Source organism: Sorex araneus, chromosome 2 (genome assembly GCF_027595985.1).
Source record: "Sorex araneus isolate mSorAra2 chromosome 2, mSorAra2.pri, whole genome shotgun sequence".
Lineage (NCBI taxonomy): Eukaryota > Metazoa > Chordata > Mammalia > Eulipotyphla > Soricidae > Sorex > Sorex araneus.
The window spans coordinates 200,414,892-200,429,796 of NC_073303.1; the positions used below are offsets into that span (position 1 = coordinate 200,414,892).

Genomic DNA, 14,905 nt, shown 5'->3' on the forward strand with positions numbered 1-14,905 from the left:
GCGCCGCGGCTGGGTCTGGCTCGCGCCCGCCCCGGCTGACGTGGAGCGCCCGAGCGGCGGCGGCGGCGGCAGCAGCGGCGCAGGCAGCAGAGCGGCAGCGGCGGCGGCGCCGGCGGCGTCCCGCATCCGAGGCTCGCGGGCGGCGGGCCCGGGTGAGTGCGCGGCGGGGCTTGCGGGGCGTCGCCTGCGGGCGGCCGCAGCCCCCCGGCCGGGTGCACGGCCGCGGCCGCGCGAGGGGGTGTGTGGCGCGCGGCGGGCGCCCGTGGGTGTGTCCCCTTTGTCTGCGGGGCGCGCGGGGTGCCCCTTGGCGTGCACGACCCCCGCCCCGGACAGCCGGACGCCCTCGCGGTGCCGTCTCCCACCCCCCCCGACGCCTTTGTGCGGGCGCCCCCGCCCCCTCCTTTGTGTCCCCCCGTGCGCGCCCCCCGCGCGTGTGGCCACCCCTGCTGCAAGGGGGCGGCCGGGGATGCGGGTCCACCCGCGGGTCTCTCCCCTTCGCCCCTCACCCCGCCGCGCGCGCCCGCGCGCGTGACCGTCCGGGCCCCCCGGGGAGTGCGGGCTGGGGGCTTCGCGCGGGTCCGCGGGCGTTCGCGGCGCGCACGCAGGGCCCCTGCTTGCAGTTGGCACCACCTGTTTGGGCGAGGAGCGGCCGCGAGCCCGGCGGCGGGGCCCCCGGGAGGAGGATGGGAGCGGGAGGAGGAGGATGGGGAGCAGGAGGAGGAGGATGGGGAGCAGGAGGAGGAGGGGGAAGGTAGGGGAGGAGGGGGAAGGTAGGGGAGGAGGGGGGGGCGGGGGCCCCGCGCGCCCCCTGGGCCCGCGCCTGGCCGAGCCGCCTCCCACCCCGCGCGCTCCCGGGCCCGGGGCGGGGGGGCGCGCAGCGCGCGCGGCGGGCCCAGCTGTTGCGTGGCGTTTGCAGTGCCCTGGGTGGTCGGTCCGGGCGGGTTGGGGGGCGGGGGACTGCGGGGGCGGGGGGCGGCGCCCAGGACCCCGGAGCGAGCCGAGGCGGGGGTGAATTTGAGCCTTTTCCAGGGCCGGCCCAGGCGCCAGGCTGGATCCTTGGAAATCTCCAAGCTTGCCAGCGGGGCACGGACGTCGCGCCCGCCCCGCGGCGCCTAACGGTTCCTGCCGTGGTCTCCGGCGAGAACGCGGATTACTACTACTACTATATATGTGTATATATATGTACGACATATATAAATATATGTGCACATATAGATATATATAATTCAGTCCGACTTTTTGGCGAGAGAAGCAAGAGAGCTTTTTAAAAGATTTTAACACCGCCTCCCTGGGGTTTTTAAACCTCAATTAATTGCCTCCCAGTCTGTTCTTTTTTGGGCCCCCTCTCTTCCCCCTGTACGCCAAAAGTTTGCATTTTATCCCATGGGAAATGGGGGTTGTAGATAGAGATACGCAGGGGGAAAAAAACCTTCAAACCCAGTTAGGGACCCACTCCCCCTCCCCTTCTTCCTTTCCCCCTCCTCCTCCCCCCTCCTCTTCTCCCCCCTCCCTCCTCTCCTCTCCTCCCACCTCTTCTCCTCCCCCTCCTCTTCCCCCTCTTCCTCCTCCCCCTTCCTCCTCTTCCTCCTCCTCCTCCTCCTCCCCGTCCCCCTCCTCCTCTTGCTCAAAGGTTTCTGCATGCTTTGTGCTCAAGGGCTGCGTTTTGCTGCGTTTTTCAGTGCATTTGTTCAATTTTCTTCTATCTAATTTTACTGTTTGAATTTTTCATTTTGGTTTCTTAAGTACGTCACATATGAAATATAGTGGGGGGATGTAATCATTCTGAGATATACAGACGCAATGATTTTGATTTTGCCAAATTTATGCCAAATCCTTTTTTTTTTTTTTAAGAAATCAAATTGCAGGTCCTCTCAGATCTTCTCCCTCCCTTCCTAGAGGTAGCCACCGTGACTTAGATTTGTGTGTATCGTTCCTTGAGTATCAGATTTTATCCTTGGATCATGCTGTATCCGTGAGCAACATTTAGTAACAGTGTTTTTAAAATTTAACAATGTGTCTTTTTGCAACTTGCTTTCTTTTTAGCAGGGCACTTTTGAGATATATAAATGAACAAATACGATAATGATGTTATCTTTGGTTCTTTCATGTTAATTGCTGGTATAGAATTCCACTGTATGAATATACCATAATTTGCCCATTTCCCCATTAATGGGCTTTGAAGTTGCTTCCCGTTTGGTTCTTCCAAAACAATCCTGCAATAAACATCTTTGTACATATCTGCGTGTGCATACATTTGGAAATTAGATTCTCTAGGAAATACATATCCAGGTTTGTTGGAGAGTAGGGTGTGTCCTCCTGCAACTTACACAACGACCCTAAACGGTGTACTGATTTTTACCCATTGTGTTTGGTGAGAGTGGCCCTTTCCTCACCACTGAGCTAATACTTTGTGTTTTTGTCTTCTCTTTACTGACCATTTCCTTGTAATTTTAGCTTGTGGCTAAATTGCTTGCAGCTACCTTGCCCTGGTTTCTAGCCTATGTCAACCTAACGGTTCCTCTCACAGCTGACTGGCTTAGTCTTTATTTCCCTGGTTTCTCTTTAAAGAGTAATCATGATAAACATTTATTTTTTACATATGTATAGTAGTTACTGTAAGGATAGTAATTTTCATAGTGTGTTATATGGACCTCTAGTGGTCAGTGAGGCAATTTAAATACTTCCCATATGATGAATGGTTTTTCGAAGTAATGTATATTTGATACTCTCAAATATATGTAACATTAAAAATGAGCATCAAATTACCACTTGATCCAAGAAACAAAATGACTGAAGAAAATCACTATGCTTATCAGTAGGGAGATAGTTATCAAATTGTCTTTTCTTGTTTTAAAAGATAATTTTAAGGGGGCTGGAGAGATAGCACAGCGGGTAGGGCGTTTGCCTTGCACGCGGCTGACCCGGGTTCAAATCCCAGCATCCCATATGGTCCCCTGAGCACAGCCAGGGGTAATTCCTGAGTGCAGAGCCAGGAGTAACCCCTGTGCATTGCCAGGTGTGACCCAAAAAAAAAGCAAAAAAAAAAAAAGATAATTTTAATCAGATATGTATGCATCTCGCAACAATGTATTGTTAAAAGAAACGTGGATATGTTTTCTGGGACTTGAATATTTTCCTTGATGTATATTATTCTTTAGAGTTGCTAAAGTTGAATATAGATATAAATCAATGTTCTCTGCTGTGTAATATTCCACGGGTGAACAGAACACAGTGTGTGCATTCTTCTGCTGATGGACATTTGGTTTGTTTCTACCTTGCCTGTGGAAGGGAATTTTTTGTATATACTTCAAATACACAGTTGCAAGAATTTCTCTAATTTTCACCCTGGGATGTGTAATCCTCAAGGCAGCACACGGAGATCTTTCTTACGGAGTCCATGGCCATACGTGATGTTAGCAAATCAGTGTATGCTTCTCTAAAGTTACTAATGGCTGAGTCCTATGATAGAGACTTCCTCACTGTACCTCTCGTAATAGCAGAGCTACTTTAAGGAAGGCATAGCACTTAGCCATATACACTCCGAGGAGGGCATAGCCCCGAGTGCAAAAACTCATGGGAACAAAAGCATAATTTATAATACATCAGATAGTCGTCAGCAAAAATCTGTTTTAATCCAGGCACCACCCCTGTCCATCCCCTGAAGAGCTGCATTTCTAGTAGAATTTTAGTTCTTAAAGTTATCATTGTATATAGTTACATTTGGTCAATGTATGCTTAAAATTTTAATGAATCCTTATCTTAGTTTTATTTCAAAATGTCATTACGATGCTCCAGAAAGTTATTCTTTGTAATTATTGAAGCATCAGATTTTTAGATCTCACATTGAAATGTGTAGCTTTTATTATTTCTCGAAGCATTTTTGGTGATTTGTGAGAAGAAGAAATACTATTATGGTAAGAAATTTGTGAGAGCTGGAATTGCTAGGTCCTGGGGCAGCAGTGCCCAGCTCTCAACAATACCGAGTTCCCTGAGGGCTTGTCTCAAGCTTATAACTCCCACTGTCAGTCTTGCTAGCAGTATGTAGGAGTTAACATTGCTGTTGTTCTGTCTCTCCAACACAGTTTCAGTCATCAATGGCTTATAAAATGATATGTCGTTGTGGTTTTAATTTTTCTTCCTTTGGTTATTGATGAGATGAGCACCTTTTCCTTGTTTAAAGACCATTGTGTTTCCTGTTAAGAAATAGTCATATCCCTTACCTATTTTTCTATTGGAATATCTTTTAAAACAAATGGTTTGAAAACACTAATCCTTTACTCTGATTGTGTGCATTGTAAGTATCATCTTCCAGTTCAGTATCCTGTCTTGACACTTTTACGGTGTATTTTGGTGAATAGAAGTTCTTATTTTACTGTTATCAATGGCTACCTTTCCTGTCCTGAGATCATAAATACTTGTGTTTCTTTATAGGTATTTTTTCCAAATGATGCCTTTCACACTTAATTTCCTAGTCCATTTGGTATTGATCTTTGTATATGGCGTGAGGTAGTGTTCTGTTTTCATGTCCTGCCAACCCTCCAACCCCATGTAGTTACAGTGGTCTCTGTAAAATGTGAATTGACCCTTTGTTCACCAGAGGTCTGCTGAATCCCCTCTTGTATGTGCTTAGTTTCTGTGTACATGGGTCTGTTCCTAGCTCTTCATTATTTGTCCACTCTCCATCTCTGTGTTCATATCCCACTGTCGCAACTGTTAATGCTCTAGCTTTCCCAGCAGTCTTGATATCTGGGTGGCTTGGAGTCTCAGCAGCCCTCTTGGATCTTTCTTGTTTTAAGACTCAGCTTATCACGTGACATGAAAAACCCTATGGGAATTAATTGGAATTGGATCAGTTTGGGGAAGAATTGAAATCTTTTAAGATTTTGAGCCTTCCTGTCTGAGAGAACATGGTATGTATTTCTATTTATTTAGGTTTTTAATGTCTTCTAATATAGTTTTATGATTTTCCTCCTTGTAGGTCTTCTACATTTCAAATGTTGATTCCAGTGTTTGTTAGTTTTCATTGCTATTATAAATGAAATTTTTGACTCTTTAACTGTTAAAAAATTTAATAGAATTTAAAATACTGATCTTCAACCATCCTCCTGGTAAATTTAATTTTTCTAATATATTTTCTGTAATTTCTTTGAGTTTTAAATGTGGTTAACTATGTGCTTTGCAAATAGTGACAGTTTTGGTTGTATTTCAATTTTCCTTTTTAATTAGCTTTTCTTAAAATTAAAATTCTTAAAATGTGTGGGCACACTTTTAGATAGATCTAAGTTCAATGGAAATGATTATTAATTAAAAATGATGATTTTGGGCATGCCTACCTCATTAAAAATGTTAGGCATTTGTAGATACCCTTAAATTTAAAGAATATTTTGCAGTTATGTTATATACATTCTTGCATTGGTTGAGGATATCTCGTAGCTCTGCCCCTTGAATCTGATTAAGTGTAATGGCTCCCAATGATTGAAATTATGAAATTTCTTATTTTTTTCTTTGGGGGCTGTGCCCAGCAGTGCTCAGGAGTTATTCCTGGTGGCTCTGTGCTTAGGAATCAGAGTGGGGCGGGTGTGGGGCAAGGTCTTGGGACCACATGGAATGCCAGGGATCAACCCAGGTTGGCAGTGCAAAGCAAGCGCCCTCCGTGCCCTGGCCCTGTAACCCGTTATTGATAAAACAGCTTTCCACACCACAGCTTTCATCAGAGCGAAAGGGTCAGTTCTGGGCCTAGTTATTCTTCCCTGCTAGGAGTGTCTTTTCTTAAAACTTTAAGGGGGGGGGTGCTGGAGTGATAGCACAGCAGGCAGGGCGTTAGCCTTGCACGCAGCTGAGCCGGGTTCGATTCCCAGCATCCCATAGGGTCCCACGAGCACCTCCAGGAGTAATTCCTGAGTGCATGAGCCAGGAATAACCCCATGTGCATTGCTGGGTGTAACCCAAAAAGCAGAAAAAAAAAAATTGGGTTTTCTTTTTTTCTTCAACTTTTAATTTTTTTGGGGGGAGGAGTCAATGTATTTTGTAACTTAAATTGCAGGCTTAGCTTAGGGGTTTTTGGCCATTTCTGTTTCCTCTGAAACTAGGAGACTGTGGGGCTGGAGAGATAGTATCATACTAACATACTTGTTAGGTGCTTGCCTTGCACACGGCAGAACCGGATTTGATCCGTGGCACCCCAAGTGGCCCATTGAATACTGTCAGGAGTTACCCCTGAATACAGAGCCAGGAGTAAGCCCTGAGCACTATTACATTAGATAAACGCAACCTAGACATTTTTTCCCCCTGGTGGAGCTTTTTAAAAATTGTGTTGTGAGCCTGGCAAGCTACCTGTGGCATATTCGATATGCCAAAAACAGTAACAAGTCTCACAATGGAGACATTACTGGTGCCCGCTCGAACAAATTGATGAGCAACGGAGTGACGGTTGTGATTGTCCCCATTTCTAACTTTTTCTTCGTCCTCCCTTTTTCTTTTGGTGGCAATTTCTCTGGAATGCACTTTTCTTCCCCACTCCCATTTTTTTTAAGTGAAGCAAGGTAGTTTTTTTTTTCTTTCATCAATTAATTAGAAATTTGGGAGAGGAGAGAAAGGGAAAATCTGTTCAAGAGAGAGCATGGGCAGCAAAAAAAAAAAAAAAACCCAAAAAAACAGATAAGGGGCTGGAGCGATAGCACAGCAGGTAGGGCATTTGCCTTGCACCCCGCCAACCCAGGTTTGATTTCCAGCATCCCACGTGGTCCCCCAAGCACCGCCAGGAGTAATTCCTGAGTGCAGAGCCAGGAATAACCCCTGTGCATCACTGGGTGTGACCCAAAAAGCAAAAAAACACAAACAAACAAACAAACAAAAAAACAAATAAGCAAGTGAGGTTCATGTTCAAGGGAGAACATGGGCTTGAAGAACAAGCCTATTTTTACTGCCTTTTAAAAGTGCAATTACTGGGCTGGGAAATAGGACAGCAGGTAGGGTGCTTGCCTTCTAACAGTTCAAGTCTCTCGGTGGCCACTTTTGATTGTACCTGAAACTGTTGTTCTTGAGAAATCATTTTGAGAGATATAGTGGGTTGTGTGTTTCTGTTGGTGCTTGGAGGGCTTATTCTGCTGCTCCTTGTGCAAAATCTGCTGCCAGTTTTATCTAGGCTTCTGTGAAGAGAATGCTCATTTTTCTTTTTGGCTTTGGATTTTCTTTGCGTTGGTGGTTGGTCATTTCTATTCTAAGACTTAATGAAGATTGCTGTTCATTTATCTGAATTTGGTCCCAGGAGTTTTCTGATTTTGAATTTTGTTTTTCATGAGCTCTAGAAGACTTAGTTCTGTAGCCTTTAAATATTGTTTTGTTGATTTCATCTGCTCTCCCTATACATTTTGCTAGATATATGTGTTATTTTCAAGTCACTATTTATCTTCACCGTATTTCATCTTAGTTTCTGCCAGAACCTGTAGTGCTGAATGACGTCATGAGGCATTTCATCTCATTCATCCATGTTTGCTTCAACTGTGTCTAATCTTCTCTCGAACCCATCTGGCCTTTCTTTTAGTTTTAGCAATTTTTAAGTTCTGAAAGACCTACCCCATCCATTTCATTTTCCTTTTTGGTTTTTGTGCCACCCCTTCAGTGCTCAGGAGTGCTCCCTGGTAGTGCTTGGGAGGCTTTGCGTGGTGCGGGGGGTTCAGACCGATCAGCCGTGTACAGGCCTCGCACCTTGCTTCCTGTTTCATAGCTTCAATCTCTGTTGTAATTCCTTTTAGATGTACGCAGTCGTTTTTAGCATCTTGTGTGCTCTTACTCCTCTCTCATACATGAGTTTTCTGTAGACTGCATCTGGGATGTTAATAGATTTATATGTATTGCTTTTTGTTTTTTTATTGTCTTTTTCTTGTGGGGAGTGTCTCATTTTGGGGACATGCCCAGCGGAACCCAGGGCCTGCTCAGGCCTGTTCTCAGGGATCACTCCTGGTGTTGTTCAAAGGCAGATGAGGTGCTGGGATTGAATCTGGGTTGGCTGCATGCAAGGCAAGCACATTAGCCCCCATCGCTTCACCCTGTTGTTTTTTGTCTTGGATTGTCCCCTCTTGTGTTGGGTCATCTTGGATTCTGAACTCCAGGTTAATTGGCCTTTCTTTGTGGCCCTCTGGTTGAGGGATGGCTTTCTTCAGGAAGAATTCTTGTCTACAGAACTTCAGGGCGTTTTCATGCTGCTGCATTTTCGTTGCTTCATTTTGCTTCTGGCTTGCGCCCGGGGGTCCTGATCCCACTGCTGCCATCTCCGTTACGTGGTGTCATTACTGTTAGGTTTATTTCTTAACAGAGATTTGTGACTTTGGGTGGAGGAGGGCTTGGTGACTTCTGGTCGCAGCCCTTGGCATGGAGAGGCCTGGATTTGAGGCGTGGCACCATACAAGCTAGTGGCCCTATTCCTGTGACCTCACCGTATTGCAGGAGACCGTTCCAGTACTGTATTACAACTGACGGGATCAAGAGTACCTTAACATTTAATTTTAGCATGTATTTTAGCGTATTAGAAAAAAATAATAAATTCATGTTCTGCCTCACATAAGATTTCTTGGTAGTAGCAAATTATCTACTAAAACAAGTTTACATTTAAGTTAACAAGTTGAGCTTTTCTGATGAATATTCATAGTATGGGTGGCGAGTAGGTTTGGCGAGTATCCTGCCTAGGGAAATGTGAATGAAAGATTCGGGAGTCGGCTAAATTGGGAACAGAGAACCATCTGGACCCGGAGCAGACCAGCCCACGGGATAAGCCTTTGATGATGAGACAGTGTCAGAAAGATGCGGGGTTCTGGGGAAGATGCAGAGCAGACCTGTGGGAGTGAGAAGACGAAGCCCTTCCTAGGAAAGCGTAGTCGGACTGGCTGGCACTTGAGTGTGTGTCCTGGTGAGTGGATGGAAGCAGGCGCAGACTCCCAGCAGGCCTCGGGGCCTTTGTTCTGAGGATGAAGGGGAACTGCTGAATACTTCAAAGCAGTAAAATGTCATGATCACTTTTGGAGGGTGCCAGGATTGAAGGTCGTCACCGCTAAGAACCCACTTGTTAAATTACTTCTGTAGAGAAAAGATGCAGTTTTATGGAAAGCAGCGACCTTGGCATTTAGAGGTCCCTGGTGCTTATCTTAGATTCGGGGGGGATGAAGAGTAGGCATGACAGGAATGTGTGGTCTGGGTTGTGTGATGCTGGGGAGTGTGGATTATCCTCAGACTCTCTGATGGGACAGCCAGGTGGCAGGTATTATTAATTGGCAACAATTAACACAGGAGAAACACCGTGTTTCACTTGTTTTTGAGGGTAAATGTGACTATCAGAGAGGCCGTGACATCTTGGCTCAGATAGTGTAGCTGTAGATAGGAATCTGGAAGTCACGAGATGGAACCCCGTTTAGAGAGACGGGATAGTTGAGCCTTGGAATGTTCCAGCCAGTTTGTTGCAGCGCAGTGTGAGATGCTTTTAGATGATGCATGGATCAACATTGAAGTTTTCTGGGGTAGGAATTGATTGTGTATGAAGCAATGTCCATTGTGCATCAGACCATAATAACCATTGATACCACCCAAGTCAAAGCGAGCCCAATTAAAGAAATAACAAGGAAGTACGATTACATGTGACTTGATTTGGAAATGGCAAGTACTGTGGTGAGGGCATGTGCCCGGGGGGGGGGGGGGGGAGTTCAGAAAGTGCCGTTTTAAGCTCTGGGAGTGGTGATTAAGGTCGTGATCACCCTAGGAGAGGAGAGTGAGCATGAGAAGAGAAGAGAGGTGACAATTGGGTGGCGGGGAGAGCAGAAGAAGAGCCCGTGAAGGAGACTGGGGAGGAGCAGCCAGAAGAATAGGAGGAGAACCAGGAGAAGAAGGTCTTTGGAGTCCTGCTGAAGCGCTCTGAGGAGGAGGAGGTGGCCGGCAGTGTCAAGTAAGTTGTAAGCTGGAAAGTGGGGTGGCAGTTGAGGAAGACTGCTCAGCGGGGGCATCCACAAAGTAGATTTCAAAAAATAGTCATCTAATTTTTGGGGCCGGAGCGATAGCACAGCGGGGAGGGTGTTTGCCTTGCACGCGGCCGACCCGGGTTCGAGCCCCGGCATCCCATATGGTCCCCCCCAAGCACTGCCAGGAGTAATTCCTGAGTGCAAAGCCAGGAGTAACCCCTGAGCATCGCTGGGTGTGACCCAAAAGGCAAAAAAAAAAAGTCATCTAATTTTTATGGCATTGGGAGCTGATACTCATTACTGCGCTTCCTCTACGCACTATGCTAAGCACTTTAAGTGTATTAAATGATTAATCAGAGAGAGTTGCTATTCAGTAATTTGCCCAAGATCACACACATTTAGGGAATGGGAGATCCAGGACCCCAGGTGCTCGTAACCACTGTGCCACAGCACCTCCGACTAAGACACAGTAGCAAACAGCAGAACAGAAATCACACTGGTGTGGGGCTACAGAACAGCTGGTGTAGGGTTGGTACTGATGACCGATTGTTCACCATGGGTCAGTCTGCCTGATGTGAGCAGGTTCATTGCATCGGAATCACTGTCAGGATGGTGATCCGGCCGGCACAAATAGTCCTTGGCTCTTTCTGCATTAATATATGCACTAAAAACCTAAGAAATTAGCGGGAGGCAGGAGGTAGCTCAAGGGCAGGGTGCATTCTCCTCATGCTCAAGGTTTGATGCCTGGCACTTATGGAGTGCTCCTGAGCACTGAGCTAGGTGTCACTCCTGAGCACTGCTGACTCTGACCCCACAAAGAAACCAAAGGAGAAAAGGCAGTTTCAAAGTGTAGATATTTCCCAGGGCATTGTATGTCCCTCACTATGTACTGCACTAAAATATGGTATCATGCACTAAAATATGCACTAAATATGCACTTAATAAAAATATGGTATCATGCACTAAAATAGGGTATCACGTTACTTTCCCTTTTGGAGTTACGATCCCTCTGAATTTTAGAAATACCGTCATGCAGAACAGGCCACGGGTCCCGAGTTTTGCGGATAGCCGGTCCGTTAGAGAAGGACTCTGGCGGAGTTACGGAAAGCGATCTTCCCTTCAGGGATAGGAATGGAAACCCAGTGGTAAGAAACGGAAAGTTACGTGAGAAGGTGAGGATTTGAATGGGCGAAAGTGGAAGAATTCTTGATGAGGTTGAAGAGCGTTCAGGAGATGAGAGTCCTGGGCCTTGATTCTTGGCTGGGATCAGAGAAAGCAAATGTGAGTTAGAGGATTGCAAAACGAACGTGGACCTGGGCATTGGTCTGCAGTGTGGAGCTGGGGAAAGGGGTCTCGGGTGATGAGCAGGAAGCGCACTTCAGTAGACAAGTCGGAAGGCTGTGTGCGGTTTTGAGGGGCCTTGATGTGTCTGATGGAATTGGGAGGAGAGCAGAGCACTGTGGAGTAGTGGTTAGTGTTTCCTGTGTGTACAGTGGAGAGGACAGTCAATGGGCTGTCGGAAGGATTGCCGTGAGGATTAATGAGCTGATGTCTGCCAGCCACTGTGTTGCCCGTGGAGCACCACGTGACAAATAGGAGCAATGGTTTGTCGGTGCTTATGCTTCATCTATAACAACACATTGAGCATCATCCATCATCATGATACATTGAAGAAAAACAAGTGTGTTCCCAGAACTCATGGTGCTGGTCTTGGCTAGGAAAAAGAGACTTGCTCTTTTTTATTCTGACAGTCATGGGATGACAGTGTTAAAACGAGGAAGGTTTGAGAAATCTAATGGTGGTGTCGGTGCTAGGAAAAGAAGGCCATTACTTGGACGAGTTGGATGTGATAAAACGATGTACCTTTTACCTAATGATAATAAGGAGTGGTAGCAGTTTTCTTTTAGGTCTTTATTATTGAACTTCCTCTAGGATGAAAGACCTTTAATCCCAAACTCTCATCTTCATTTCTGCCCTTTTCCATGTTGAAATCTTAGAGTGTGGTTGTTGATGAGTGAGGTTTTGGACCACGTCTGTGGTCCAGCAGTGTCTCTGTGTGGGAGCCCCAGCGCCTCAGAGGCAGTGATGGTTCGAGGAGGGAGTGTCTGGGTGAGGCCGGGGGCTGTAGGATCAGGAAATCACCCTGCATCACGCTGCTTCTGCTCCTTTGCTCAAGATAGAACCGACACCGAGGAGTAGATAGGAGACCAAGAAAGAGCTGAAAGGAAGTTTCCCTGCTGGAGTCAGGACTTTGTTCCTCCCAGGTGGTTGAGAACTGAGCAGAATTTATGTATGTTGAAGTGGGTTGAAATGGCACGTTTGACAGGATGCATTAGAGCAACACTGGAAAGGTACCTTTTCCTCATGCCACAGACACATGCAAAACTGAGAAAGAGACTCTGAATAATCTTACCTCTAAAGGGGGGCCTGGTAATCAGAGAAGTTCAGAGCAGAGAGGAACAACCTAGGGGTGGGGGGAAGGGGGAATGAACCTAAAGAAAAAAATTGATCCAGGTGGTATTTGAAGAGTGCTAGGGGCCAAGAGTAGCAGGACAAGGATAAGACTCTTCTGGGGCTCGGTATTGCTACTGGAGTTCATTTCATGGGGCCTACACTCCCCATGTTTTCCTAAAATACCACAGCGGCCAGGACCCCCGCAGGCTGGTTCGTTTCTGATTTGCGTCTGTGCTGCTTCCTTAGGTTGGTACGCCATGGAGGATTGCACCATGGGAGACTACACGGAAGCCGACAGTGCTGAGACCGAGGACGGCGCCTACGGAGATGACTGTGGCTTTGCTCCCGAGTACCCGTCCAAAGGTTACGGTCGCATGTCTCAGCTGTACTGTGATGGGTTGGTAAGCAGATTCTCCCATCCTTTGTCTTTTATATCGTGCTTTTGGTGGAGTTAACATGCAACATTCTATCAGTTTCCACGTAGTAGTAAGATCCAGTACATGTGTACAGTCTATAGAACGAGCACCTTAATAAGCCTAGTTTATTATGCAGTATCATATATGTATGTTTAGGTACTGATTTTTGTGCGTGGGTGTGCTGAGAATTTTTAAGATCTACTTTTTGAAAAGTTTAGATTTAGAGCTAGCTGGGTGAAGATGTTTTGCGAGTTTTCATGGGGGAAGTGTGCCTGCTTTTGAAGTCATCTCAGGAGGCAGATTAAGCGTCCTCAACAATGTGCAAGCCAGGAAATTGGTGAATTTCCTGGTGAATGGTGGTATTCTGTGTGGAGGGGAGCCAGGATGGAAGACCGTAAACACAGGTGCAGGGGACACTGACAGAGGAGGTCTTCGGCTGTGACATGGTGAAGATGCTAGAGTCCAAATGCATAAGCTAATGTGTGCCAGAAACCTTCAGTTCCATGTGATCAACCTTTATATTAAAATCAAAAATTGTACTTTTGCACTCTACAAGCTACGTATCAAAAGCATTTATTTCTTTATAGGGTATGCAGTATAAAGATTATATTCAAAGTGAGAGAAACTTAGGTGAGTACTTAGGTATTAATTTTAATTTGGTGCATGACTGTAAGGGTGGGTCATCCATTCACATGAAAGTATCAGACTTAGAATTTTCTGAGTTACTCTTTTCACTACCAACCATAACCCTTATTTGTTAAAATGTTTTAGATAATACTGTTAACAATGTTGCATGCATATGTTACTTACCTTGCCATACCCCATTTTTACCTTCTCTTTATTTAAATATTGATATTTTTCTAACATAAACAAAAACACTACTTAAAAGCTTTTTTTTTTTTTTCAATTAAGAGTTTGACATCTGCAATATGTGGTGCAGTAAACCGATGTCCATCCTGCAAGATTACTGCGATGCCATCAAAGTCAATATCTTCTGGCCACTTCTGTTCCAAAGTCAGAACAGCTCTATAATATCACGACTGCACCCCTGTGTGGAGCCCACGTAAGTTATGTTGCTATTCATTTTGCTTGAAACAGTGGTGAGCATATCACCCAGTGTTGCAGAATGCCAAGTTCAGAGAGGGCTTATGTTCCCTTCCTATAGACTGTTCGGCTTGACTCTTGTTAGAGTAGGGTGGAAAGTTGATACTTACAATTTGATATATGTTAGTCATCATAAGATTTAATGAATTGGAACTGAAGAACATTGGATGGTACAAGTGAAGTAAGTAGATAATAATATGTGGTTCTCTAAATCTTATCGTAATCCAGAAAAGAGAGAAAGACAGTATTTTGTCCACTAGATAAAAGTTTTCCTCCAGGGGCTGGAGCAATAGCACAGTGGGTAGGGCGTTTGCCTTGCACGTGGCCGACCCGGGTTCAATTCCCAGCATCCCATATGGTCCCCTGAGCACGGCCAGGGGTAATTCCTGAGTGCAGAGCCAGGAGCAACCCCTGTGCATCGCCGGGTGTGACCCAAAAAGCAAAAATAAATAAATAAATAAATAAATAAATAAACAGAAGTTAATTTTTTTCACCTAGGTCAAACTGACATATAATACACAGTTAAGTGTAAAGTTCAGTAAATTTTTATTTTTTGGGGGGGGTCACACCTGGTGAGTTTCAGGGGTTATTCCTGGCTCTGAGCTCAGGAATTACTGCTGGCCTCCTGGAAGTCCACAGGGATCATATGGGATGAAATAAATTTTATAAAATTTTATAAAATAAAATAAATTTGTTTTTAAGTGATTCTCAAGCTCCTGAGATGAGTTTGAAGAAACTGCAACATATTGAGTTGATGGAAGATATTGTCGACTTGGCGAAGAGAGTTGTGGTAAGTGTAGTATGTGGTTATTTCCTCCTTTACTTCAAGAACATTAATATGTGTGTGGCATCAGGCTCCTGATAGCAGTTAGTCCATAGTGAGTGGTAAATAGGTCACGGTTTAGTTTTCTTCTGCCACCCGTGAGTTTGTGCTGTGTATTTGAGGGGTCAGGAGCAGGGCTGGACTGGCAGTAAGATCTTGCCAGC

General features: G+C 45.7%; 1 protein-coding gene across 6 annotated transcripts in view; it reads left to right on the forward strand.

The window, feature by feature from the left end:
• Positions 1-5: 5 nt before the first annotated feature.
• Positions 6-14,905, forward strand: part of TTC3 (tetratricopeptide repeat domain 3) — a 90,331-nt gene continuing 75,431 nt past the window's right edge. For 3 of the 6 annotated variants that reach the window (XM_055127633.1, XM_055127636.1, XM_055127637.1), the window contains exons 1-6: positions 6-152; positions 9,749-9,931; positions 12,645-12,799; positions 13,402-13,444; positions 13,727-13,877; positions 14,621-14,708. In XM_055127633.1, the coding sequence (XP_054983608.1) occupies positions 12,656-12,799; positions 13,402-13,444; positions 13,727-13,877; positions 14,621-14,708 (426 nt within the window). In that variant the 5' untranslated portion in view covers positions 6-152; positions 9,749-9,931; positions 12,645-12,655. Of the gene's footprint in view, positions 153-4,796; positions 4,911-9,748; positions 9,932-12,644; positions 12,800-13,401; positions 13,445-13,726; positions 13,878-14,620; positions 14,709-14,905 lie in introns of all 6 variants that reach the window. The other 3 variants (XM_055127634.1, XM_055127635.1, XM_055127638.1) reach the window with 3 other exon arrangements.